Here is a 25935-nt window from a genome sequence, read left to right as displayed (position 1 = left end):
ACTACCTGGGCGCGGGGCGCGAGACCTTCTCCAGCGCCCCGCGCCGCCTGCGCCCCCCGCGCCCGCCGGGCCCTGCGCGCCCGGCTGCGCCCCCGGCCCCGCGCCGCTTCCACCTGCTGCTGATGTTCACCAAGGCGGCGCGCAGCCCGGCGCTGCAGGCGCGGGGCCAGGCTGCGCTGCGCTCCCTGCTGCGCCACGCGAGCTTCGAGCCCGGCCAGGTGCTGCACCTGCACTTCGTGAGCGAGCCGCCCAGCCGCGAGATCGCCCGGGGGCTGCTGCGCCCGCTGCTGCCGGGGCTCCCCTTCCAGTGCCAGGTAGGGCCGGGGCGCGGGGGGCCCTGGGCAGGGGGCTGGGCCGTCCCATGGCACCTGGACCCCAGGCGCCGGTGCCCAGCCACTCGCCCACCCAGCGCTTAGCGCCGGGCCCTTTGCCAGAGCTGCGTGAGGGGACGGTGCTGCACGCCCACTAACGAGACCTTGCCCGTAGACGACGAGTCTTCTCCCGAGTCCCAGCCGGGGAGTGGGTGGGTCAGGCAGAGCAGGAGGGCGCCTGTCCCTTGGCTTTTTATTCATGTAACTCTGGAATTTCATGTTATCCTTATAAACGTTGAATCTCCCTTTTAAATCCTGTAGCACTCTGGGCTCATGTGGCGGTGAGTTCCACAAGTTAATTCTGTGCCATTGAAAGCATTTGATTTGAGTTTTAAATATGTTGCTTTTTAGTTTCCTTGGGCGGCCTGTAGGTGCTGCTCCCCGTATTGAAATACTAGCTACAGGGGAACCTCTCCGCTAGCTTCAGGCCCCTCCTGGATTGCATCCAATGCCTGGCCCTCCCCGCAGCGATCGGAAGGACTCCTGGGGCTGTTAGGAGGGCCTGGCAGTCCAGCCTGAGGCTTTCTCGCGCTGTGGTTGCTGGGCCCTGTCTGTGCTGGCGAACTGGTGGCGCAGCCCCCAGCGAGCCTGTGACGCACCTTGTGTCCACGCTCAAACGTGCTCCCCGCAGCGCATGGGATCGCCCCAGGACGTGGACCAGACTCGCTCTGAGCAGGCCCAGCCACCAGGCAGGCTCCTCTCTGCCTGATACGGTGCCAGTGAGGCCTGGCTGCGGGTGACACATCCCCAGTCGTGCAAATGTTCCTCTTCCTGCCATCTCTCACACCTGGGCACTGCTTCCCGTGCCTGGCCGCACAGGCCTCACGCTGGCCGGAAGCCCCTGCCTGCGCCAGCAGCGCCGCACACATCATCTCTTCTGAGACCCGTCTGATTCCTCCGCCGGTGGGGTTGCTGCCTGTTCTCCCATCGCTTGGGCTCATTGTAGCTTTGACCGGCAGCTCTGGGGCTGGCTCTGGCCTGCCTAAGGGCGGGACCATGCAGATGGGAGGATGTGGAAGGGGGAAGCTGGGAGGACTCGACATAGGAATGCACACATGTGCATGGGGACTCGGGTCTCACCCTCATGTTCTGTCACTGCTGCTCCTAGCCCAGGTCTCGGGCAGTCGGTCCCTCCAGCCTCCAGTGGTAGCCTGACCCACAGCATTGAAAATCACTGCGAGGGGGGCACGGCCATCTTTGTGTCACAAGCTCGGAGCCGTGGCTCTCGGGCTCCTACAGAGGCTGCCGGAGCATCCTGTCCTGTCCCGCCTGCTCGCACCTTGCTACAGCCGCCTCCGAGTGGGGGCAGTGCCTGACAGTGGCTTGTCCTGAACCTCTCCTGCGAGCAGAGAGCTGACTGTTCAGCCGGCCTCTCTGCGGGGAGAAGGGCCAAGAGCGGGACTGGCACCGGGGGAATCCTGGCATTCACCCAGTCCTGAGGCAGAGTTCCCTGGTCTTCCAGAAGCCTCCCTGCCGGTAACTGGGGGAAGTGCCTGGAGGCTGTGCTGCTGCAGTGTGCTGGTGTGGATGCAGGAGAGTTGTGCGCACGGGAGCCCCTGCAACATGGCTACTGCGGAGACGCTGCACAGCGGGGGCTTGCCCTGGCGCAGGTTGGGCGGGTGCAGCTCTTGTGTGGGGTTTGGCTGTTGTAGCCTGAGATCGTGCCATACACAGTGGTGTTGCTTGCCACCCCCTCCTTCTGCTCGCTGTTCCCCTGCTGACACATCCCAGGGTCGTGCTGGAGATAGTGTAGAACTCACCGAGTTAAAGTGATTTCCTTTGTTTTTCAGACTCTGGGCATTAGCGACCGTGCAGGGAAAGGTTTGTCGCAGGCCAGTCAGTGGCCTGTGTACGCGGAGGTCACAGCCTGCGATCAGTTGCAGAGCTGCCATTTTCAAAAGATCAGCCTGCCAGAGAAACATTTCCTTCTCTCTGGAGACACTGAAATTCTCTGACAAAACTTTTGTTAGTGCAGAGTTAAGCTTGCCCAGTGGTGCCCGTCCAGAACCCTGCATTCTGCAAAACTCAAACTTCTGAAATCCAGTAAATATGGAGTTAAGGAACACGCCCACACAACCTTAACTCTGCCCTCTGAGTGATGTCCCAGTACTCCCATAACACACACACTCTCCCCCCGCCTTCGCAGACTGTGTAGAACACTCCAGGAATGGGGCACATGACCAGTGTAGGACAGAATTTAACGCCACCTGTTTGCTAGGGCAAAACTTGTGTTTAGGGGAGGTGTATGAAACAGAAGATAACTACACCTGCCCTACACTCAAACACTGAGCCTACGCCCTAAAGACAGTCCCACACTTGCTACATTTTACCTTCGCCCCCGATGCACTGGATTCCATCGAACAATCACTTTCACTTACCTGTCATTAAACCCCCAGACTACTCTCCGATCCCGCCTCACGGCTGACAGGGCCCATGGCAAGAAGACCCCGTGCCCTGATGCTGACACAGAACTCTGCCCTGACATGGGGCATACGGGATCCCTCCAGGTACACCTGCACCCCTTTCCTTGGGCCGCACATGGGTAGGGCTGGGGGAAAGGCAGGAAGTGAGGCTTAGCCCCTCCCCCCCGTCCCTTGTAAGAACGGCCAGGCTGGTTCAGACCAATGGTCCATCTAGACCCGTATCCTGTCTTCCGACAGTGGCTGGTGCCAGCTGCTTCAGAGGGAGTGAACAGAACAGGGCAATTATCGCGTGAACCATCCCCTGTCGTCCAGTCCCGGGTTCTGGCAGTCAGAAGTTTAGGGACATCCAGAGCTTGGGATTGCGTCCCTGACTATCTTGGCTAACAGCCATTGATGGACCTCCTCCATGAACTTAGCTAAGTGTTTTGTGAACCCAGTTATAGTCTTGGCCTTCACAACATCCCCTGGCAATGAGTTTCACAGATTGACCATGCATTGTGTGAAGAAATACTTCCTTTTGTTTGTTTTAAACCATCTGCCTGTTTATTTCATTGGGTGGCCCCTGGTTCTTGTGTTATGAGAGGGGGTAAATAACATTTTCCTATTCACTTTCTCTACAGTATTCATGATTTTATAGACCTCCATCCTATCCCCCCTTAGTCGTCCCCTTTGTAAGATGATCAGTCCCAGTCTTTTTAATCTCTCCTCATAGGGAAGCTGTTCCATCCCCTAATCATTTTTGTTGCCCTTCTCTGTATCTTTACCAATTTTAATATATCTTTTATGAGATGGAGCAACAAAAACTACATGCAGTATTCAAGGTGTGGAAATGTCATGGATTTACATAGAGGCATTATGATATTTTCTGTTTTATTATCTATCCCTTTCCTGATGGTTCTTAACATTCTGTTCACTTTTTGACTGCCGCTGCACATTGAGTGGATATTTTCAGAGAACTGTCCACAATGACTCCAAGATCTCTTTCTTGAGTGGTAACAGCTAATTTAGACCCCATCATTTTATATATGTAATTGGGATTATTTTTCCCCAATGTTGGTTACTTTGTATTTTTCAATGTTGAATTTCATCTGCCATTTTGTTGCCCAGTCACTCCGTTTTAAGAGATCCCTTTGTAACTCCTTGCAGTCTATTCAGGATCGGTAAGTCTAAAGGAACGTAGTATCATCTGCAAACTTTGCAGCCTTACTGTTCACCCCGTTTTCCAGATTATTTATGAATATGTTGAACAGCACTGGTCCCACTACAGATCCTTGGGGACCCCACTATTTACCTCTCTCCACTGTGCAAACTGACCATATATTCCTACCCTTTGTTTCCTATCTTTTATCCGTTACTGATCCATGAGACTTCTTGTCCCATGACTGCTTACGTTGCTTAAGAGCCTTTGGCGAGGGACCTTGTCAAAGCTTTCTGAAAGCCCAGGTACCTTATATCCACTGGATCATCCTTGTTCACATGTTTGTTGACCCCCTCAGAGAATTCTAGTAGATTGGTGAGGCATGATTTCCCTTTACAAAAGCCATGTTGACTCTTTCACAACATATTGTGTTCATCTATGTGTCTGATAATTCTGTTCTTTACTATAGTTTCAACCAGTTTGCCTGGTACTGAAGTCAGGCGTACCAGCCTGTAATTGGAGTCTTTTTTAAAAATCAGTGTCACATTAGTTACCCTCCAGTCATCCTGCACAGAGGCCGATTTGAGTGATAGGTTACACACCACCGTTAGTAGTTCTGCAGTTTTATGTTCGAGTTCCTTTAGAACTCGTGGGTGATACCATCTGACCCTACTTGTTACTGTTCAATTTATCAGTTTGTTTCAAAACCTCCTCTATTGACACCTCAATCTGGGACAGTTCCTCAGACTTGTCTCCTAAAATGAAAGGGCTCAGGTGTGGGAATCTCCCTCACATCCTCTGCAGCGAATACAGATGCAAACAATTCATTAGCTTTTCTGCAATGGCCTCAAGAGACTCGTGCTCTGTCACGGTTCCAAGTGCTCCTCCTAACGCAATCACCGCTCTGACAGGCTGGTCCAGCTCATTCCACCGCCGGTCAGTACAGCTACCCCAGCCCAGGGCAGGCAGCTGATTCCCAGTGGCGCTGCCAGCTCCCGGGGCAGAGGCAGTGCACTGGCACGGTCTGTAACTCTGGGTTTCAGAGGTGTGAGCTAAGGGGGCCCCAGGGCCCGTCGGGCTCTTCCAGAACGTTGACAAGCGCTGCTGAGTGTCGGAGGGCGGCGCTCAGCGCTGCCTGGGGATCAGGCCCCTCAGGCTGATGGGTGAATTCGAGGGGAGGGGGGCAAATGTAAATGAGAACGGGCCTGAGTTTCCGGTTTTGCTCACTGGAGGGTGAATGTGCTGGCTGACTCTGGGACTCGATCACAGCGTGTAGGGCTCTTCCGGGGAGAAAACACCCGCTCCTAAAGGGCTCTTTGATCTGGCGGAGAAAGGCAGAACTAGAACCAAGGGCTGGAAGCTGAAGCCAGCCAAATGCAAATGAGTAATAGGGTGACCAGATGTCCCGATTTTATAGGGACAGTCCCGATTTTTGGGTCTTTTTCTTGTATAGGCTCCTATTACCCCCAACCCCTGTCCCGATTTTTCACACTTGCTGTCTGGTCACCCTAATGAGTAATCCGGCACAGTGACGGTGATTAGCCATTGGAACAAACTCCCCAGGGAAGTGGTGGATTCTCCATCTCTCTGTGTCTTCAGACCCAGGCTGGAGCCTTTCTGGAAGATGCTTTAGCCACACCCAAGTTACTGGGCTCAGAGCAGGGGTGGCTGGGGCATGCGATGGCCTGTGCTGCACAGGAGGTCAGACTAAGGTGCGTTCTGGCCGTACGCTCGGAGAGTCGGAACGTGGCTAGCTGTGGAACGGGCACAGGGGAGAAGGACAAACATAAATGCTCAGAGATGCCAGGAAGCTGCTGTTTCTCTCTGTCCGTCACTTTAATTGGAAGGTGTAAAATGTATTTGAACAGTGGGGAATGCGCCTCTTTCTAATGAAATTAGAATGGAGCTGGTGAGACGTCATTCATTCCTCTGATATTCTGAAAGCAAGATCCTCTTTGCTGATGCTTTCGGCTGAATAATTCATCGTTGAATAACCTGTGATCAAAGAACGCTGGTAGGAAACGACTACGGTTTGTTAAACCATTTTCTGTCTTGTTGGCTGGTGGCCCTGGGAACTATAGATAGCTTTCAGCCTTCTCTGGCTGCTGAAAACACTGTGCAGAGGATAGAGGGGGATGCTGCATGCAGAGCCATCCGTCTGGACTCTGCTGGCCTGGCTGGGTTCATGGGTATGGAAAACATAGAGCGAAAGAGAGAGACTGCCGGGGAGTGAGACTTGCTCCTTGAGTGCGTCCAGCGCACGTTCCAGCTACTTGACTGACATCTTAGCCGGGGCAGGGCCTTCGCTAAAGGGTGGGTCGGGGGATGGTCATGCTGAGACTGAATCCCAGCGCTTTTGTACCTGATACCTGGGAATCCTGCAAACCCACTTGCTCCTCAAAGTGCCAAAAACAGCTGACTCCCCCTGTGGCTGTGGGCAAGTCGCCTGCGCAGCGCTGCAGCCCCTGCCCCTTGGACAATGGGGTGAGTTCCCCTCCTCCCAGGCCGGGGTGCCGAGATCCTTATTGATTCACAGGTTGCAAGGCCAGCAAAGGACCATTGTCATCATCTGAGCTCCTGCAGAGCACAGGCCAGAGAACTGCCCCACAAGAATGCCCAGATCGGAGCATTCAGAAGAAATGCAGGCTTCGTTTCATAGAAATCATAGAATTGTAGGAGTGGAAGGGACCGCGAGAGGTCATCGAGTCCAGTCATAGAATCATAGAATCTCAGGTTTGGAAGAGACCTCAGGAGGTCATCTAGTCCAACCCCCTGCTCAAAGCAGGACCAATTCCCAACTAAATCATCCCAGCCAGGGCTTTGTCAAGCCGGGCCTTAAAAACCTCTAAGGAAGCCTGCACTCAAGGCAGAACTAAATATTCCCTATCTGGCCCTCCATACAATTTTGCAACCCCAACATGGCCCTTGGGCCAAAAAGTTTGCCCACCCCTGTTCTAGACCATACTTGACAGGTGTTTGTCTAACCTGCTCTTAAAAATCTCCAATGACGGAGATTCCACAACCTCCCTCGGCAATTTATTCCAATGCTTAACCACCCTGACAGTTAGGAAGTTTTTCCTAATGTTCAACCTAAACCTCCCTTGCTGCAGTTTAAGCCCATTGCTTCTTGACCTATCCTCACAGTTTAACGAGAACAATTTTTCACCCTCCTCTTTGTAACAACCTTTTATGCACTTGAAAACTGTTCTCATGTCCCCCCTTGGGCGTCTCTTTTCCAGACTAAACAAATCCAGTTTTTTCAATCTTCCCTCGTAGGTCATGTTTTCTAGACCTTTAATCATTTTTGTTGCTCTTCTCTGGACTTTCTCCAATTTGTCCACATCTTTCCTGAAATGTGGCTCCCAGAACTGGACACAATACTCCAGCTGAGGCCTTATCAGCGCGGAGTAGAGCGGAAGAATGACTTCTTGTGTTTTGCTTACAACACTCCAGCTCTCAGAAGGATGATTGCTTTTTTTTGCAGCAGTGTTACACTGTTGACTCGTCTTTAGCTTGTGGTCCACTATGACTTCCAGATCCCTTTCCACAGTACTCCTTCCTAGGCAGTCATTTCCCATTTTGTATGTGTGCAACTGATTGTTCCTTCCTAAGTGGAGTACTTTGATCTCTCCTTATTGAATTTCATCCTATTTCTCCAGTTTGTCCAGATCATTTTGAATTTTAATCCTATCCTTCAAAGCACTTGCAACCCCTCCCAGCTTGGTACCGTCCGCAAACTTTATAAGTGTACTTTCTATGTCATTATCTAAATCATTGTTGAAGATATTGAACAGAACCGGACCCAGAACCGATCCCTGCGGGACACTACTCGTTATGACCTTCCAGCTTGACTGTGAACCACTGATAACTATTCTTTGGGAACTATTTTCCAACTAGTTACGCACCCACCTTATAGTAGCTCCATCTAGGTTACATTTCCCTAGTTTGGTTGTGAGAAGGTCATGCGAGACAGTATCAAAAACTTTAGTAAAGTCAAGATACACCACATCTACTGCTTCCCCCCTATCCACAAGGCTTGTTACCCTGTCAAACAAAGGTATGAGGTTGGTTTGACACGATTTGTTCTTGACAAATCCATGCTGACTGTTACTTATCACCTTATTATCGTCTAGGTGTTTGTAGATTGATTGCTTAATTATTTCCTCCATTATCTTTCCAAGCAGTAAAGTTAAGATGACTGGTCTGTAATTCCCCAGGTTGGCTTTATTTCCTTTTTTATAGATTGGCGCTATATTTGCCCTTTTCCAGTCTCCTGAAATCTCTCCCATCTTCCATGACTTTCAAAGATAATCACTACTGGCTCAGCTATCTCCTCAGTCAGCTCCTTGAGTATTCTAGGATGCATTTCCTCAGGCCCTGGTGACTTGAAGACATCTAACTTCTCCAAGTAATTTTCAACTCGTTCTTTCCCTATTTTAGCCCCTGAATCTACCTCATTTTCACTGATGTTTGCTATGTTTAGACGTCCAATCACCGCCAACCTTCTTGGTGAAAACCAAAACAAAGAAGGCATTTAGCACTTCTGCCATTTCCACATTTTTTGTTGTTGTCGTTCCCACCTCCTTGAGTAAACATTTAAACATTGTCAGTGATGGAAGATCCACCATGACCCCTTGGTAAATTGTTCCAATGGCTAATTACTCTCACTTTTAGAAATTTATGCTTTATTTCCAGTCTGAATTTGTCTAGCTTCAACTTCCAGCCATTGAATCATGTTTGACCTTTCTCTGCTAGATTGAAGAGCCTGTTATCAAATATTAGTTCCCCATGTAGGTACGTCATAGACTGTGATCAAGTAAACCCTTAACGTTCTCTTTGTTAAGCTAAATAGATTGAGCTCCTTGAGTCTGTCACTGGCAGTATGTGTTCTAATCCTCTGATCACTGTCGTGGCTCTTCTCTGAGCATAAACTCTGGCAAATGAAGTGTAACAATATAATTAGGAAGGCCAAAAAAGAATTTGAAGAACAGCTAGCCAAAGACTCCAAAAGTAATAGCAAAAAAATGTTTAAGTACATCAGAAGCAGGAAGCCTGCTAAACAACCAGTGGACGATCGAGATGCTAAAGGAGCACTCACGGACGATAAGGCCATTGCGGAGAAACTAAATGAAGTCTTTGCATCGGTCTTCAGGGCTGAGGATGTGAGGGAGATTCCCAAATCTGAGCCATTCTTTTTAGGTGACAAATCTGAGGAACTGTCCCAGATTGAGGTGTCATTAGAGGAGGTTTTGGAACAAATTGATAAACTAAACGGTAATAAGTCACCAGGACCAGATGGTATTCACCCAAGAGTTCTGAAGGAACTCAAATGTGAAATTGCAGGACTACTAATGGTAGTCTGTAACCTATCATTTTAAATCAGCTTCTGTTCCAAATGACTGGAGGATAGCTAATGTGACGCCAATTTTTAAAAAGGCTCCAGAGGTGACCCTGGCAATTACAGGCCAGTAAGCCTGACTTCAGTACCAGGCAAACTGGTTGAAACTGCAGTAAACAATAAAATTGTCAGACACATAGACTAACATAATTTGTTGGGGAAGAGTCACAATGGTTTTTGTAAAGGGAAATCATGCCTCACCAATCTACTAGAATTCTTTGAGGGGGTCAACAGGCATGTGGACAAGGGGGATCCAGTGGATATAGTGTACTTAGATTTTCAGAAAGCCTTTGACAAGGTCCCTCACCAAAGGCTCTGAAGCAAAGTAAGCAGTCATGGGATAAGAGGGAAGGTCCTCTCATGGATCATTAACTGGTTAAAAGATAGGAAACAAAGGGTAGGAATAAATGGTCAGTTTTCAGAATGGAGAGAGATAAATAGTGGTGTCCCCCAGGAGTCTGTACTGGGCCCAGTCCTATTCAACATATTCATAAATGATCTTGAAGAAGGGGTAAACAGTGAGGTGGCAAAATTTGCAGATGATACAAAACTACTCAAAATAGTTAAATCCCAGGCAGACTGCGAAGAGCTACAAAAGGATCTCTCAAAACGTGGTGACTGGGCAACAAAATGGCAGATGAAATTCAAGGTTGATAAATGCAGAGTAATGCACACTGGAAAACATAATCCCAACTATACGTATAAAACGATGGGGTCTAAATTAGCTGTTACCACTCAAGGAAGAGATCTTGGTGTCATTGTGGATAGTTCTCTGAAAACATCCACTCAATGTGCAGCAGCAGTCAAAAAAGCGAACAGAATGTTGGGAATCATTAAGAAAGGGAGAGATAAGACAGAAAATATCATATTGCCTCTGTATAAATCCATGGTATGCCCACATCTTGAATACTGCTTGCAGATGTGGTCGCCCCATCTCAAAAATGATATATTGGAACTGGAAAAGGTTCTGAAAAGGGCAACAAAAATGATTAGGGTTATGGAACGGCTTCTGTATGAGGAGAGATTAATAAGACTGGGGCTTTTCAGCTTGAAAAAGAGATGACTAAGGGGGGATATGATAGAGGTCTACAAAATCATGACTGGTGTGGAGAAAGTGAATACGGAAGTGTTATTTATTCCTTCTTATAACACAAGAACTAGGGGTCACCAAATAAAATTAATAGGCAGCAGGTTTAAAACAAACAAAAGGAAGTATTTTTTCACACAACGCACAGTCAACCTCTGGAACTCTTTGCCAGAGGATGTTGTGAAGGCCAAGACTATAACAGGGTTCAAACAAGAACTAGATAACAACTTCATGGAGGATAGGTCCATCAATGGCTATTAGCCAGGAGGGGCAGGGATGGTGTCCCGAGCCTCTGTTTGCCAGAGCTGGGAATGGGTGACAGGGGATGGATCACTTGATGATTTCCTGTTCTGTTCATTCCCTCTGGGGCACCTGGCATTGGCCACTGTCGGTAGACAGGATACTGGGCTAGATGGACCTTTGGTCTGACCCCAGTATGGCCGTTCTTATGTTCTTAACCCTCTTTAGTTTATGAACATCCTTCCTGAAGTGTGGACACTAGAACTGGACATAATATTCCAGCAGGGTTCACACCAGTACCAAATACGAGGTAAAATAACTTCTCTGCTCCTACTCTAGATTCCCTTGTTTACGCATCCAAGGATCGCATTAGCTCTTTTGGTCACACTGGGAATTCATGTTCAGCTGATTTAAACCCCCCTCCCTCCCAAGTCTTTGTCAGAGTCAGCTTCCAAGGATAGAGCCCCCCCCCCCCCCCCCCCCGAAGCATGGCGTACATTCATTATTCCTAGATGTGGACATTTATAGTTCCCGTATGAAATACCATGTTGTTTGCTTGTGTCCGGCTTACCAAGCAATGCCGATCGCTCTGACTCAGTGACCCGCCCTCTGCACAATTTACCACTCCCCCGATCTTTGTGTCATCCGCAAACTTTACCAGTGACGATTTTATGTTTTCTTCCAGGTCATTGATAAAAATGGTAAATCATGCAGGGCCAGGCACTGATCCCCGGAGGACCCTGCTAGAAACACGCCCACACCTCAGAGCTTTGATAGCACCCATGGTGCAGGCTGCTGAAAATAAAAAATAGCACCATATAATCACGCCAGTTTCAATTATTTTGGTAATTTATTTCAAAATACCTGTCAGCAAGTGTGTCTGTAACAAGACAGGCACACACATAAAAATTCCCCCAGGAATAGAGAGTTAAAGAAACTCCTATGACAACCCAGTTCCTGTTTCTCTGCCCCCTCCCCACCAGCCCAGACACTCACACCCCTGCCCCCCCAGAGCCCAGCCGCGGCCCCCCCAACCCAGACACTCACACCCCTGCCCCCCCAGAGACCAGCTGTGGCGGCCCCCTGCCCCTGACCCAGACCCTGTCCTAGAGTCCAGGGATCCAGAGGGAGAAACAGCCTCATGCTAGGTCCCAGGCTTGCAGGGAGTTTCCTGGGCGCTGCCGCCTTCTTCCTTCATGGTGTGCTGGGATCTGCAAGTGCTGGGGACCCTCCAGTTCCCTCCCCCTGGTCTTGTCTTCTATTTGCGACCTGGGCTCTGCTCCCAGTGGCCGCCCACATCTCTTCAGCCCATTTCTGTAGGGAAAAAAGGAAATTCTGCGCATTCAACATTAACTTATGTAAAATTCTGCATTGGGCAGTGGTGCAGAATTTCCCCCAGGAGTAATTAGCATCAGACAGTAGGGACTGCGCCTAATTAGTCATGGCCGTAAAGGCACAGGGGGGAAAAACGAAGCGAGCAGAAGGTTTAAAGAGGAGCCGACATGATGCAGGAAGGGGGTTCGCGGGAGCACGGCGTGGCCCTGCCCTCACGCTGGCACTACTGGGTCACTCAGCATCTCTTAGGCTGGAAGCTCTTCGGGGCAGGGCCTATGCACCCAGCCCAGCGGCGTGAGACGTGGACCCCTCGGCTGCCAGTGGCAGAGGCTGTGAGCACAACGCGGGGCCTGGGGCCAGATCAGCAGCCTGCACGGGAGTGGGTGTCAAACACCCAGAAGGTGGGAGCAGTTCCCCGGGAGCCAGGCTGCTGGGAAGGTGCCCGGCAGCAGGTGGCACTGGTGCACCGCGAGGCTGCCCAGCAGAGCTGCAGGGCGGCCAGAAAAGAACCAGAGGAGTTGGTGGCGAAATGTCTCGGTGGCTGGGTAGAAGGACCCTGCGAGTGCCAGCCCCCCCGCTGCTTCCTCCAGCGCCCTGGCTCTGCTCTATTTTTGGAGGTTTTGCTGGATTTTTAATTGTTTGTTTCTGTTGAAAGTTCTGGAGGGCGAGCCTTTCCTGCCGGCCCCTTGCTACCAGCTCTGCCCTGCCGCCAGGATACCGCCAACGGTGCCGCTTTCTCCACAGCGCCGCGCTCCCATTCGGGAGCTGCAGGGCCTGTGTCCCATCCCTGTGAGCATGCAGCTCCCTCGGCTGCAGTCCGGCTGGGCGTCTCTGCTGCACGCCTGTGTCTGCCGCTCGGGGATCAGCCAGAGCCTCTCCACACCCTCGTTCGCTGACGCCCGTGTTGTGGTGCTGACTCTCGGTGCAAACGCAGGGCACCACAGACAGCGGGGGCTCTCGCTTGGGCTCTCCCTGGCTGGCTCTGTGCCAGGGCGGGTGGGAGGCTGGGCAGTTGTTTGGTGAGAGCTAGGACTATACCTGGGCATGTGATGAGCTGGGACCCCTGGATATGCCCACGCTGGTGGGAGCGGCGCTGCCTTCCTCCCTTTTCTGTTCCCCTTCTGCTCTCTAACCCTGTTCCACCTCTCCTCGGCTGCTCCATTTCACCCTCCGCCTTTATCCCTCCCTTCCTGATAGTTTGCCCGCTGTGGGCTGCACCACGGCGTGCAGTGTCAGTGCGTCCCTCCAGCGGAGGGCAGGGCGTGCGTGGGCTGCTCGCCATCCCAGAACCCGGCCGGCTTCCTACCACACGGCCATCCACCGACCGCACTTGCTGCTTGGTTTAAACTACATCCCTTCTGGCCTGGGAGCAGCCCCCTCTCCCCGGGCGTTTGAGAGCATGGCCTGTCCGGGATCCAGCGGCTCTAGTGAAACCCGAGTCTCGTGGCCAGCGTGCTGCCAGCCGTAGGGTGCTCTGAGGCCAGCCGTGTGTTACGTGAACAGCACGTGTGTGCGTGAGCACGATAGCTCTGCGCACGCCACTGCCCACGAGTTTACATATGGGCTACTTGACACTGATCCTTTAACCGTGGTAACAACCCCTGTTATTCCTCTGCCTGCTGGCAAATCGTGCTCCCCGGTGATCTCAGAGGCCAGACCCAAACTGGGAAGATCTGCCCCGTCCGGAGTGTCCGTGTGTGGAATTAAAATGCAATGCCCGTGTGCTCTGTGACTCCAGCCCTGCATCCCTTACTAGTGTGTCGGGGGGGAGGGGGGGGGAGCGGCGGCTCCCACCAAGGTTTGTTTCATTCACCTCTGCATTGCAGTGAGTTGTCTTAGCCAGCTGTCAGTTCGCCTGGTCAGTTCAGTTCGGCAGGTCCCTTCCCCAGCTGGGATTGTGATAGCAGACACCCTGTGCCGTGGGCCGAGTTCTCACTGGATGTTTCTGATCATGAGGCCGGCTGGCCTCCTCCAGGGAGTGCTGCCTGCTGATGGGTTAGCAGAGATGTATTTGAAAAGAGAAAGCTGATGTGAAAGCTGCAGAGCAGTGCTTGCCTTTGTCTCCTCCCGGCAGTGCTGTGCAGAGGGACATGCGCCTGTGTTGGACTTAACAATAACCCGATGAACCATTCCCACGTCTTGTAATCAGAGTTACCCATTTTCTAATTGCCAGAGCTATTTTTGCTTTAAAACAGAGCTTGTTCTCCAAGCCTATCACAGAGAAGCATCATTGTGGTCCTACGTTTGTTACCAGCTGTGGTGCTTGCTGGCTTCACAGCCTTGGGCAGATAACTTCCACTCTCTGTGCTTTGCTTTTCCCGTCGGTAACGTGGATAAAATAACTCCCTTACTGCAGAGATCGGCTCTGTACCAGAGCGGAGCATTCCCTGCCTCCTCCTGTGGGTTGATCCTGCAGTGAAGCGATGCTGATCTGTCTGTAATGCTGTGCTTAGGCCCTCGCTGCGAAGCTAATGGGCAGAGGGGGCGGGGGAAGAGCTGGGATCAAGTAAAAATGGAAGCTGGTTTTTAGTGAGTGTGCATAGAAAGGGTCTCTTCTCCGTGTGGGTGGTACGTTTATTAAAAGCTGTTTGCACAGGCAACCCTCAGCCAACTTTCCTCGAGTCCTAAATGAACTCAGCCGGATTTTGCGCCAGGGATTTACTGAACGCTGCAACGCAGATAAATAATGAAATACAAAACTACGGCAGATGAACTCGCTGCGCCCAAGTCTGTGCTGGGGAGAGGAAAAGGGCCCTTGAAATCTAAAAGCAAAGCTCCTCTGGAGGAGAAAGCGCCCCCAGCTGCGGGCTGCGGTGCAGAAGTGCCTGTGGTCATTACAAGCACATGCTGAATGCAGTTATTTTCCCAGCTGTTTTCAGCGATGCTCCTTCTGAGGGCTGGAGCTTCAGCGTCTGTTTTCCAGTAGCTTTGCCCATTGCTGTTTGGCTTTGTGTGCGTTTCCAAGGCAGCTGGGGTCCACACGGTCCCCTCTGCTGCACTCTGTCCCAGCTCAGTGCTCATGAGCCGGGGAAGGGAGACCCCCCCGCCCCCCCCGGCGGTGCTGTAGGGCTCCAGGAGGTGGCGCTCTTCCCTCGGAGTCAGCATGGAATTGACGCCCTGGCGTGAGGCTGAGACGCATGGTGCCGCTGATGGTGCCATTTGCACGGTCAGAGGAGACAGACCCCAGGCCCGAGCGATGGTCTGTGGCAGATGTAACCAGGCTGGAGGCAGAAAGGCCGGTGTGCTGGTGGGGGAGCATGTCTGCCCTTCGAGACCCACCTGGCGGCTCCCCTCTGCCTAGACCCTGCAGAACGCTGCTTGAGGCGCAGCTGGGCAGGGTGGAGCTGAGATGCTGTGAGGCTGGGCTGGCGTGTTACACCTGAGCGCTGTGAGCACAGCTGGCCTGAGCAATGGCCTCCTGCGCACGGGGCTGTACACGCGGAGTGAGAGACGCCCCTGCCTGAGGAGCTCACCGCATAGGGTAAGGAGGGGGAAGGGAGCGTGACGCAGGGCTTGACTTCACAGCACAGCTAACCCCTGGGGCCTGTCCCTAACCCAGCTCCCATCCACACCCAAAGCTCTCACCCCAGGTGCTTTTCACCCGGGCTAGCTGGCCCCTCCAGTGAGGGCTGCTGCTGGCCTGAACATTCCTCGCTGCAGAATCATAGAAGATTAGAGTCAGAAGAGACTTCAGGAGGTCATCTAGTCCAACCCCCTGCTCAAAGCAGGACCAACCCCCAACTAAATCATCCCAGCCGGGGCTTTGTCAAGCCTGACCTTAAAAACCTCTAAGGAAGGAGATTCCACCATCTCCCTAGGTAACCCATTCTAGTGCTTCACCAACCTCCTAGTGAAATAGTGTTTCCTAATATCCCACCTAGACCTCCCCCACTGCAACTTGAGACCGTTGCTCCTTGTTCTGTCATCTGCCACCACTGAGAACAGACTAGATCCGTCCTCTTTGGAACCCCCCCTCAGGTAGTTGAAGGCTGCTATCAAATCCCCCCTCATTCTTCTCTTCTGCAGACTAAATAAGCCCAGTTCCCTCAGCCTCTCCTCATAAGTCATGTGCCTCAACCCCCTAATCATTTTCGTTGCCCTCCGCTGGAGACTCTCCAATTTGTCCACATCCTTCTTGTAGTGTGGGGCCCGAAACTGGACGCAATACTCCAGATGTGGCCTCACCAGTGCTGAATAGAGGGGAATAATCACTTCCCTCGATCTGCTGGCAATGCTCCTACTAATGCAGCCCAATATGCCATTAGACTTCTTGGCAACGAGGGCACACTGCTGACCCATATCCAGCTTCTCATCCATTGTAGTCCTCAGGTCCTTTTCTGCAGAACTGCCGCTTAGCCAGTCGGTCCCCAGCCTGTAGCAGTGCATGGGATTCTTCCTTCCTAAGTGCAGGACTCTGCACTTGTCCTTGTTGAACTTCATCAGATTTCTTTTGGCCCAATCCTCCAATTTGTCTAGGTCCCTCTGGACCCCTGTCCCTACCCTCCAGCGTATCTACCTCTCCACCCAGCTTAGTTTCATCCTTGAACTTGCTGAGGGTGCAATCTGTCCCATCGTCCAGATCATTAATGAAGATATTGAACAAAACCAGCCCCAGGACCAACCCCTGGGGCACTGCGCTTGATACCGGCTGCCAACTAGACATCGAGCGGTTGATCACTACCCGTTGAGCCCAGTGATTTATCCAGCTTTCTATCCACCTTATAATCCATTCATCCAATCTGTACTTCTTTAACTTGCAGGCAAGAATACTGTGGGAGACTGTATCAAAAGCTTTCCTAAAGTTAAGGTGTATCACATCTACCGCTTTCCCCATAGCCACAGAGCCAGTTATCTCCTCATAGAAGGCAATCAGGTTGGTCAGGCATGATTTGCCCAGTGACTCCTCATCACGCCCCTTGTCTCGCCCAGTTCCTCTGCAGCCTGGGGCCCGAGTCCCCTCTCCTGCCGAGGGAGGCTGCTGAGGGTGTGGTGTTACTCCTGACTCAGGCCCTCAAACGCTTGTGGGGAGTTTTCCTGCCTCCCTCCTCTGCTGATCTCTGTGCAGTCGGGCTTTGCCATTTCGTGCTAGGGCTCAGGCCTGGTCCCACTGTCGGCAATGGGGCAGGGTGAATAGAGGCCAGAAAGGGGGGGACCCTTACAGTCAGTCTGATCCCTGCTTCCCGTGGGCCAGAGAACCCCCCCAGGCCTGGCCTCCTGGCTGAGCGTGGGTAACAACTCCAAGTGATGGAGAATCCACCAAGCCCCCAGTTAATTGGGCTCATTGTGAAACAACGTGTCCCTCACTGGGACTCTAACCACGTCTGTGGCAGTGTCTGTGGCTGGCCCGGGGCCGCCAACCTCTCCAGGACCCTTCTGCTCCCACAGCCCCGGTGCTGTGTGTCTGACTGACTCACGAGCGCCTCTCTGGGTCAGGGTTGTGGAGTTTGGTTCCTAGGATGACGGTGCTCTGACCTCGCTCAGGCTCCCCAAAAAGGGGAGTGTGGGGTGTCGCCGGATGTCCCGAGGCTCCTGGTGCTGGTGTCGTTAGCTCTAGAATGAGAGCGAGTTGTCTGGAGCGAGACGCTGATGGGCTGCATCTTCCCTGGCTATCATAGAACCCCCATGGCCACAGCCCGGACAGCCCCATGCGCAGAGATCGGGTGGCCACAAAACCGTGCTTTCTTGGCCGTGAGAGTCCGCCTGCGGCAGTAAATGCTCTGAGGAAGGGGAACGTGGAGGAAGGATTTCTCCGTTGTTTGTGCAGCATCTCTGAGTTAGCGATGTGCAGAGGAGTCCGGTGAGATGGCGGCAGAGGGTCGTGGAGCTGATGTGGCCTCCCTTGGAGTGCGTACCAGACCTTACCTTCCCCGTCGCTCCCCATCCATGGAAGCCCCTCTCTGCGCTGGGGAGCCCTTCAGCTGACGTCCCTGCTTTGCTAATGCTGGCTTGTGACGAACTGGGACTGTTCTTAATGTGGTCTTTGAATGCTGAGTGGGGAGTGTTGGCTGGGAAGGCAGGGGAGGTTGGCTAGGACGGTCTGCATTGGGGGATGGGAGACTGGCCTTGAGGGAAGATACCTGAGCATGTAACATGAGAACCCAGGAAGGGGTTAGAGGCCAGGTGACACCTTTGCTCGTGAAACTGAACAAAGGCTGTGGGAGGGGTCGCTGAAGGGAGAGTTTCAGGAGCTGGCTGGTGGAATGGCTGGGAGGCAGACAGGGCTCTGACCCCCCCAAGGGGCTGTGGGTCCCTGGGACCCCGAGATGGACCTAACTGGGGGGGGATCCTGTTGTCTGTGCCTGCAAGACCTGTCTTGGACTGTGTTCCTGTCGTCTAAATAAACCTTCTGCTTTACTGGCTGGCTGAGAGTCATGGTGAATTGCAGGAAGCCGGGGGTGCAGGGCCTTGTGTTCCCCCACACTCCGTGACATGGCTTAGTTCCCCGCTTTGGGAGCCCTGGCAGCTGGCCTTGCAGTGTCGAGCACCACGCCCTCAAAGCCTGCTCAGAGAGGCCTAGTTGCTGCGGTTCTCCGGGGCACCAGCCATGGCTGGATCTGTTGTGGTGTGTTTGTGTTTCTGTGGCACTCATCACCCGAACCTGGACGTCCTGGCCCATCCTGTCTCCATGGGCGGGAGATGCTCCGTGGAGGGATCCTTCCACGGGTGAAGGGTTCTTTGACGCAGCCCGTCTGAGTGTGAGGGGAGTCGCAGATAAAGTGGACCCATCTGTCCTCGCATTGGCCCTGTGCCCCGGGCCAGTTGAACCCAGTTTTATTCCACATGCTCTGTTTCTGGCCAAGCTCTGCTGCTTGTTTCCACATCTCTGGATGTAGCAGCCTCCACCAGGCGCGTGGCACTGGGTGGTCTTGGCTCTGGCTTGTTTTGACAGAGCGTGAGCCCCAAGGGGAGCAGAATTCCCTTTTCCACCCAGGCCCTGTGCACCTGGCGCCGGGCCCGGCACGCAGAGCCGGTTATCAGGGACTGCCCAGAGCGTGATTTGTTAACATGGCGGCGCGGTGGAAGCGCTGCTGATGGCGTTATTAATGACGAGGAAGTGGCCGTAAAGGGACGGAGGTACCGTGGGGCACTCTGACTCAGACAGCAGCAGCTTCCCCTTTTGTGGCAGGGCGGGGAGCCCTGCACCTTGGGCACAGTGAGGCAGCGTCAGGGCCAGGCAGCGGCTCGCAGGCAGGCGGGGGCAGCCCGGGGCTGATGGCGATCTCTGGGGGAGATGGGTTGGTGGCACTGCCTCAGGCAGGGCCGAGTTGTGATCGCTCCTCCATCACAGCCCCATGGGCACGCCCAGTTATCACGTCTCCCCCTCCCCCAGCCCGACCCGCTCGGCACATAGACCCGCTGCTGCATCATGAACGTTTAAGACGAGGGCTCTTGCAACCCGTGACTGTCCGCTTGATAGCGCCCCTCCCTGGCCTGGGCTGTAACTGCAGGCTCAGAGCCAGACTGGGATTACCGTAGGCGCTCCAAGCTGGTGCACAGACCAGGAGAGCTCTCCTTGCCCCAGCCCACCCTCCATAGCACGGCCTGGGAAGTTTACTGTGTATGGTTCTATTGGAGACCTTCTCCAGCCTCGTGCTGGTGGGGATCTGCGCTCTGACGCCCAGCCCACGGCTGCATCTCAGGCCTCTGCTGTGCTGGGTGCTACGGTGTGACACCGGCTCCCCCCAGCCGTCTGGCTGGAGCCTTGCCTTCCTCTCTCCTCTGCGCAGCACCGCTTCGTTCCTCTAGCTCTTCGCTGCCCTCCCCGGGTCCGGGCCAGCTCCCCAGCCCCTCCTGTGTGTCTGCTTCATTCATTGCAGCAGCAGCTTTTAAACCCAGTGGTTAGTGTCTTGGCCAATGGCATTAGTTGAACCAATTATTCCTTCCCCTCCCCCCCCTTAGGATCCCACCCGCTCCCCCTCTGGGAACGTGACTGCCCGAAGCGGACAGCTGATGACAGCTCTTGGTCGCTGACCTGGTGGCCTGGAGCAGGGCTGTCCCCCATTCCCATGGCCCTTGCAGAGCCCGTGTGAGAGGCGAGCGGCTGCGTTCCAGCTCCCGGGAGACAGCGTCACAATGAGGCTGCCCCTCGCTGGGTTTTTGCTGTCCCAAATGCAAGCAAAAGGAGCAGCTTAATCATACTACACAGATGATTGTGCCGGTGAGAAAGGGAGAGAAACCGTATGGCTTAGGGGGGAAATCCAGCAATGCACTAGGGCTTCCCCTCTTAGGTCCCAGAACACTGCACAGGAACCAGCATTTGCACCGAGTTTGTGCAACCGAAATGTCATGCACTCGTGTGATAATGCCATTGTGCAGTGGGGATAGTGTTAGCAACACACGCTGTGCTCACGCTGGCCCCAGGCTGCAGAGCTGGTGCCAGGGACGACAATACCCTGGGAGAACGTTGGCTTCTGGCAGGGAGGGAGACTGAAGGGATTAGGGTCTGAAAACAGCTCAGGAGGCTCCCGGTCTGTTGGCGCCCTTGGCAGACTCCCGGTTTAATGGCACCCGTGCCCCGAGAGAGAAGAGCAGAAAGAAAAGCCAGTTGCTCTGTTTTCCCAGTGCTGGGAGGTTCTCAGAGTGCGTGGAAACGTCCCAGCCTGCTCACGACCCAGGCTTATTGCCCATACGTGTGCGCAGCCCAGCCGCATGCCTCCTCACACGTTCACTGATGGAACTCCACGGCCCTCGTGTTCCTAATAGCACGGCCCTGCTCCGTCCAGTCTGGTGCCTGGGTTGCTCTGACCATCTGGAGGCATAGCCACAAGGTTGTGGGGTGCCACGCTGCACCTCCCCAGAGCGCGCCTGCTGGCATGTGCGGGAGTTCCTTCCCGGGGCTCGCTGAAGCACAGATCAGCCCCCTCCCAGCTACTGCATGCTGCCGGGGTGCCAGCGCTCCCGTTGACGGGAGCAGCCCTTGTCCTGGCGCCAGGGCAGAGGGGACGAGCTCCTCACCAGGGATGTTCCCTGATACTGTGCTTGCCTGATAGCAAGACAGCATTATCCTCACTGCAGCACAGCGCCCCGGCCTCCGCCCTGCTCCAGCACGTGTGGGAAACCGAGCCCTGCAGAGCAGGTGTGTTGGCTGCTCTGAGATGAACGTGGTTGAAATGCGAGAGTCCTCTGTGCATCTCGATATTACCGGGGTCGAGAGCGAGCGCCACTTCACGCTGGCCTTGCCATTATCCACTCAGGGAGACGGTCGGTCTCCTGACAGCATGATTATTGCTCAAAAAATGTAACCGGTGTTAAGTGCTCTCTGCAGCAGTGCCTCCGAAGGGCTTTTATGCTGGTCATGTCACCCAAAACACAAAACCTGTGGCTAATAATAGACTCTCCTCCCAGACACATTTTACTGCTACGCTTCCCTTTGTGCATCTCTCCTGCTTTCCTCACCATTGGATCGGAGAGGGAAATCACTGACTTCTAGGTGCACCCTCCTCTGCGCTGGCACAGACAGGTTGCCCTGATACCAGGATGATGGGCACTTTGTCAGGGCTCACTAAATACAGTACTTGATCTTGGACATGCCTTTGGTGGCCGAGGAGAGTGCTCACGGGAGTCTGTCTGTCTGTTTGCTGTGGAGGAGGGTGCCCCTGGCAGGATGCTGAGGGGGTGGGATGTGGACAGAGCCATGAGTCAGGAAGACGATCCTAGCAGCCATGCTTTGAATGGATGTGAGGGGGCAGGGTGGCTGGTAATGTTCCCTCTAATTTTTCCCATGCATGTGCGCAATGAATTTTGTTATGTGCCCCAATATGGAGGTGATGTGTGGCGGGGGTGGGGCCAAGAGGTTTGGAGTGTGGGAGGGGGCTCAGGGCTGGGGCAGAGGGTTGGAGTGCGGGGGGTGGTGCGGGCTCCGCTGGGGGTGCAGGCTCTGGGGTGGGGCCAGGGATGAGGGGTTCAGGGCAGCCCGCCAGCTCTCTCTCTCCGCAGCAGCATCTGGGTTGGGGGGGGAGGGGCAGCCATGAGCACCTGCATGGCCCTTGATAGGCTGCGGCGTGGCCACGCAGCTGAGAGGGAAAGTAGGTGGTGGGCGATGCATGCGGGCGCTGCTCTGGTTTCACTGGTGTCCAGGCAGCGTGGGACGTTCCAAGGCAAATCGGAGCTGTGAAGTGTTTGCTTTGTTCTGACGCTCTCAAGGGCTCCAGGTGGCACAAGCCTCTTGCCTCCCGTGCAGCCTTTGCAGAGGACTGTGGCCTTGCAAGCTAGGTGGGACCCGAGACGAGAGCTTGCACACGCCGAGCGCTCCTCCAGCCTCACAGATAACAGTGTCTCCGAGGGGCTAGGACACAAGCCATTCCACCCCCCCAGCCATACTTCCCTCCCTGCAGTGGCCTGTTTTGCCGTGGGTCCCTAACAACGTAGAGATTCAGCGATCTGCCTTTCCTACGTTCTCCCCCGGCCTGAGTGACGTTTACTTGTCAGAAATCAGCCTCAGCCCCGGGCTGCATCTTGCTCTGCAGGAGAGTTTGAAGCTCTGCCTTGTTGTTCAGCCGCAGGGCTTAGTGCCAGAGATCTGGGTTCTCCTCCGAGCTCTGCCAGGCTCCCTGTGTGAGCTCCGCAAGCCACGTTAGCGCTCTGGGCGTGAGCCCCCCCGGCGAAACGGAGCGGATAGTGCCGGGCCTGGCGAGGCTGAACGCATTGGCCTGTGTAAAGTGGTTGGAAAACTTCACTGGCAAGTGGTAGAGAAGTGCAGTGTTCGAATAAAGGATGTGCAGAGCTATTTAATGCCTCTTCAGAGCTGGAAAATAACCCCTCGTTTCCCATTAGGCCGGGGGCGGGCAAACTTTTTGGCCCAAGGGCCGCATCGGGTTTCGTAAATTGTATGGAGGACTGGTTGGGGAGGGGGTCGTGGCCCCCCACCTCCTATCTGCCCCCCCCGGGACTCCTGCCCCCCCTGGGACTCCTGCCCCCAGTTCCCTGACAGTCCCCCCCGGGACCCCTGCCCCATCCACATACACCTGCTCCCTGTCACCTGACCACCCCTGGATCCCCGCTGCCCCATCCAACTCCTCCTCTCATTCCTGATGCCCCCCCGGGACCCCTGCCCCATCCAACCACCCCTTATCCCTGTCCCCTGACTGCCCCCGGAATCCCTGCCCCTGACTGCCCCCCGCCGCCCCATCCAACCTCGCCTCCTTCCTGACTGCCCCCCGGGACCCCTGCCCCCATTCAATTCCCTGTCTCCCCCCCGATCACCATCCCCACCCCCTGACCACCACCCTGAACTCCCCTGCCCTCTATCCAACCCCCCCTGCTCCCTGCCCCCTTACTGCACTGCCTGGAGCAGCGGTGGCTGGTGGTGCTACAGCCGCACCGTCCGGCGGGAGCCGGGCCACGCCACCACCACGCAGCACAGAGACCGGGTCAGGCCGGCTCTGCAGCTGCGCTGCCCCAGGAGCTCACAGCCGCGCTGCCCAGAGCATTGCGCCAGTGGCGGAGCGAGCTGAGGCTGCGGGGAACAGCAGGGGAGGGGCCGGGGGCAGCCTCCCAGGCCAGGAGCTCAGGGGCCAGGCAGGACGGTCCCGCGGGCCATAGTTTGCCCACCTCTGCATTAGGCAAAGGGATTTGTTTCCCTGTAGTGAATGGGATGTACTGAGCAATCGCCTGCCCTTCTGTTGCATTTTCACCTGTAGATCTCAAAGCACTTCACGGAGGTTGATAAACTCTAAGCTCTGTTTTACAGATAGGCACAGCATGGGGTAGGTAATACAGTGAGTCTCTGGTCGGGCCTGAAATAGAACCCAGATCCTCTGGCTCACAGTCCTCTGCCCTAACCACTGGGCAGTGGTGCCTCAGAGGAGTGTGTTTAATGGGAGTGAAATTCACCCCCTTCTAAACATGGCGGAGTTTCGCCCGTGCATAAGGCCTGAATTTCCCCATTGTTTTTATAGGTCCTATACAAATGGCTTTTGTTGTTGATGATTTCTCGATAATAATGGCAGTCTTGTTTTTCAAGGCTAGTGTGTAGGATCCAGGGGCTTCCCACGTTGGGAGAGAGCCCTGCGCAAGGCATGAAGCAGTGACACTCCAGAGTGGGTCATGGATCTGTAGAATCTCCCTGCTGCTGGTCTGAAGCCACGGACAAGATGGATTTACTGCCCCACACTGTGGAATTATCTCGCATCAGCTCCCGGCGCCTGCGGTTCATGGATGCGATGACTTCATGCTTTTCAGAGCGTGCCCTAATTAGTTAAAGTGTTTAATTCACTTCAATGCTTGTCATTGCTAATAATCTTGTTAACAGAGGGAGCAAGGGAACATGCCGCTTCCATCTGCCTGTGACTTCTGGTGCAATCATTGTCATTGGGCTGGTGGCTGGTGAGCTTTCTGTAGGACAGTTTCTGTTCACAGCAAGTAGGGACTGACAGACCTGTCACGAGACCAATTGAAAGCTCCCCCAGCTCATGTCCGTGCCCTCCAAGCCCCGGGATCATTCCCCATCGAGTGCTCTGCGGTGCTATGTCCATCCCAGTTAAATATCTCCTGTTATTCCGCCACATGCATTGGGAGACTCTGCTGGTTTAGCAGCTCTCGCCTTCGATGGAGGGAAGCAGAGAGCCCACAAGGGGATGATTCGCTTTCTCTTGTCCGCCTGGCCTGTGTAGACTGTGAACACTGGGGCAGGGACTGTCTCTAGGGCCTAGCACAATGGGGTCCCAGTCTGCTGGGCTCTCTAAAAGATACAGCACGTCACAGACTAGGGAGAAGAGCGGCCGTGCTGGTGCTTTGCTGAGACTGGTGCAGCCGCAGCTTCTCACTCCTGGGTCGCTCGTGCTCAGGTATGAGGGACAAGCACTGGCCCCAAGAGTCAATGGGGGGTTGGTGCTGACTGCACTGAGACCAGGATGCTGCTGTGAATGCATATTGTTCCGGTGGGCACCCAGGGGGTGGCGGCCCGGCGGGGGCGCTCTCTCTGCCAGCAGGACGCACGCCCGGCGGGGGCGCTCTCTCTGCCAGCAGGACACACGCCCGGCGGGGGCGCTCTCTCTGCCAGCGGGACGCATGCCTGGCGGGGGCTCTCTGCCAGCGGGACGTACGCCCGGTGGGGGGCGCTCTCTGCCAGTGGGGGGCACTCTCTGCCAGCGGGACGCATGCCTGGCGGGGGCTCTCTGCCAGCGGGACGTACGCCCGGTGGGGGGCGCTCTCTGCCAGCGGGACGCACTCTCTGCCAGCGGGACGCACGCCCGGCGGGCGCTCTCTGCCAGCGGGACGCACGTCCCGGCGGGCGCGTGCTCTGCCAGCGGGATGCACGCCCGGCGGGCGTGTGCTCTGCCAGTGTCATGTATGCCTGGCGGGGTCTGCGTCACTGAGGTCCGATGGTGGTGCTGCATGGGACAGGGCTGGTGGGGAGGAGACCTAGCAGAGATTTCTCCCCTGTCATTGTACGGGGATGGAGTGTGGAACAGGCTATGGGCCTGACCCTCAGCCCCAGGATCCCCTGGAGGACAGGGGGTCTCTGCCACTGCCGAACTCTAGCCCTGCTGCCCGGCCGCCACCACTAGCCTTCCGATTTGATTGGCCCCGTGGAAGTGCAGTAAGGGACGGGTTCGCTTGCTCCCCTGCTGGCTGGACCGGTGGGTGCTGCTGGTGACCCCTCTGGCGGCTGTGTTCCTCCATGCCATGAGCATTGCGGGCCGGCGTGGCGTGGGGAGCGTCCCCGGCGCCGCCTCTTATTCCTGCCCCCCACCCCGGTATGTAACGTCGCGCTGGCTGTACCTTTCAGGCCACATCCCGCCCCCTCTCCTGTCCCTGGGGAGAGCCCCGACCGTGCGGCGCCGTTCCCCCCCCATCAGAGCTGATCTCTACAGGGGAAGCCTTGGTCTCCCCTTTGTTCAGTGACACAATAACGCGCCGCCCAAGTGACAGCTTCCCAAAGCCTCACCCCTCCTGTCTCCCAGCCCGGCGCGGCCCGAGCAGAGTCATTCTGTTCCTCCTCC

The 25935-nt window shown here is 54.8% G+C and overlaps 1 protein-coding gene across 1 annotated transcript in view; it reads left to right on the top strand.

Moving 5' to 3' along the window:
• The first annotated feature begins 54 nt into the window (after nt 1-54).
• The window catches only part of XXYLT1 (xyloside xylosyltransferase 1), a 96178-nt gene continuing 70297 nt past the window's right edge, over nt 55-25935 (top strand). The window contains exon 1 of the mRNA XM_026650186.2: nt 55-314. Within this exon, the coding sequence (XP_026505971.1) occupies nt 123-314 (192 nt within the window). The 5' untranslated portion in view covers nt 55-122. The remainder of the gene's footprint in view (nt 315-25935) is intronic.

Source organism: Terrapene carolina, unplaced genomic scaffold (genome assembly GCF_002925995.2).
Source record: "Terrapene carolina triunguis isolate 2854851 unplaced genomic scaffold, T_m_triunguis-2.0 Scaffold88, whole genome shotgun sequence".
NCBI lineage: Eukaryota > Metazoa > Chordata > Testudines > Emydidae > Terrapene > Terrapene triunguis.
Note: the sequence above shows the minus strand (reverse complement) of the source record. Positions and strands in the feature narration are given on the sequence as shown.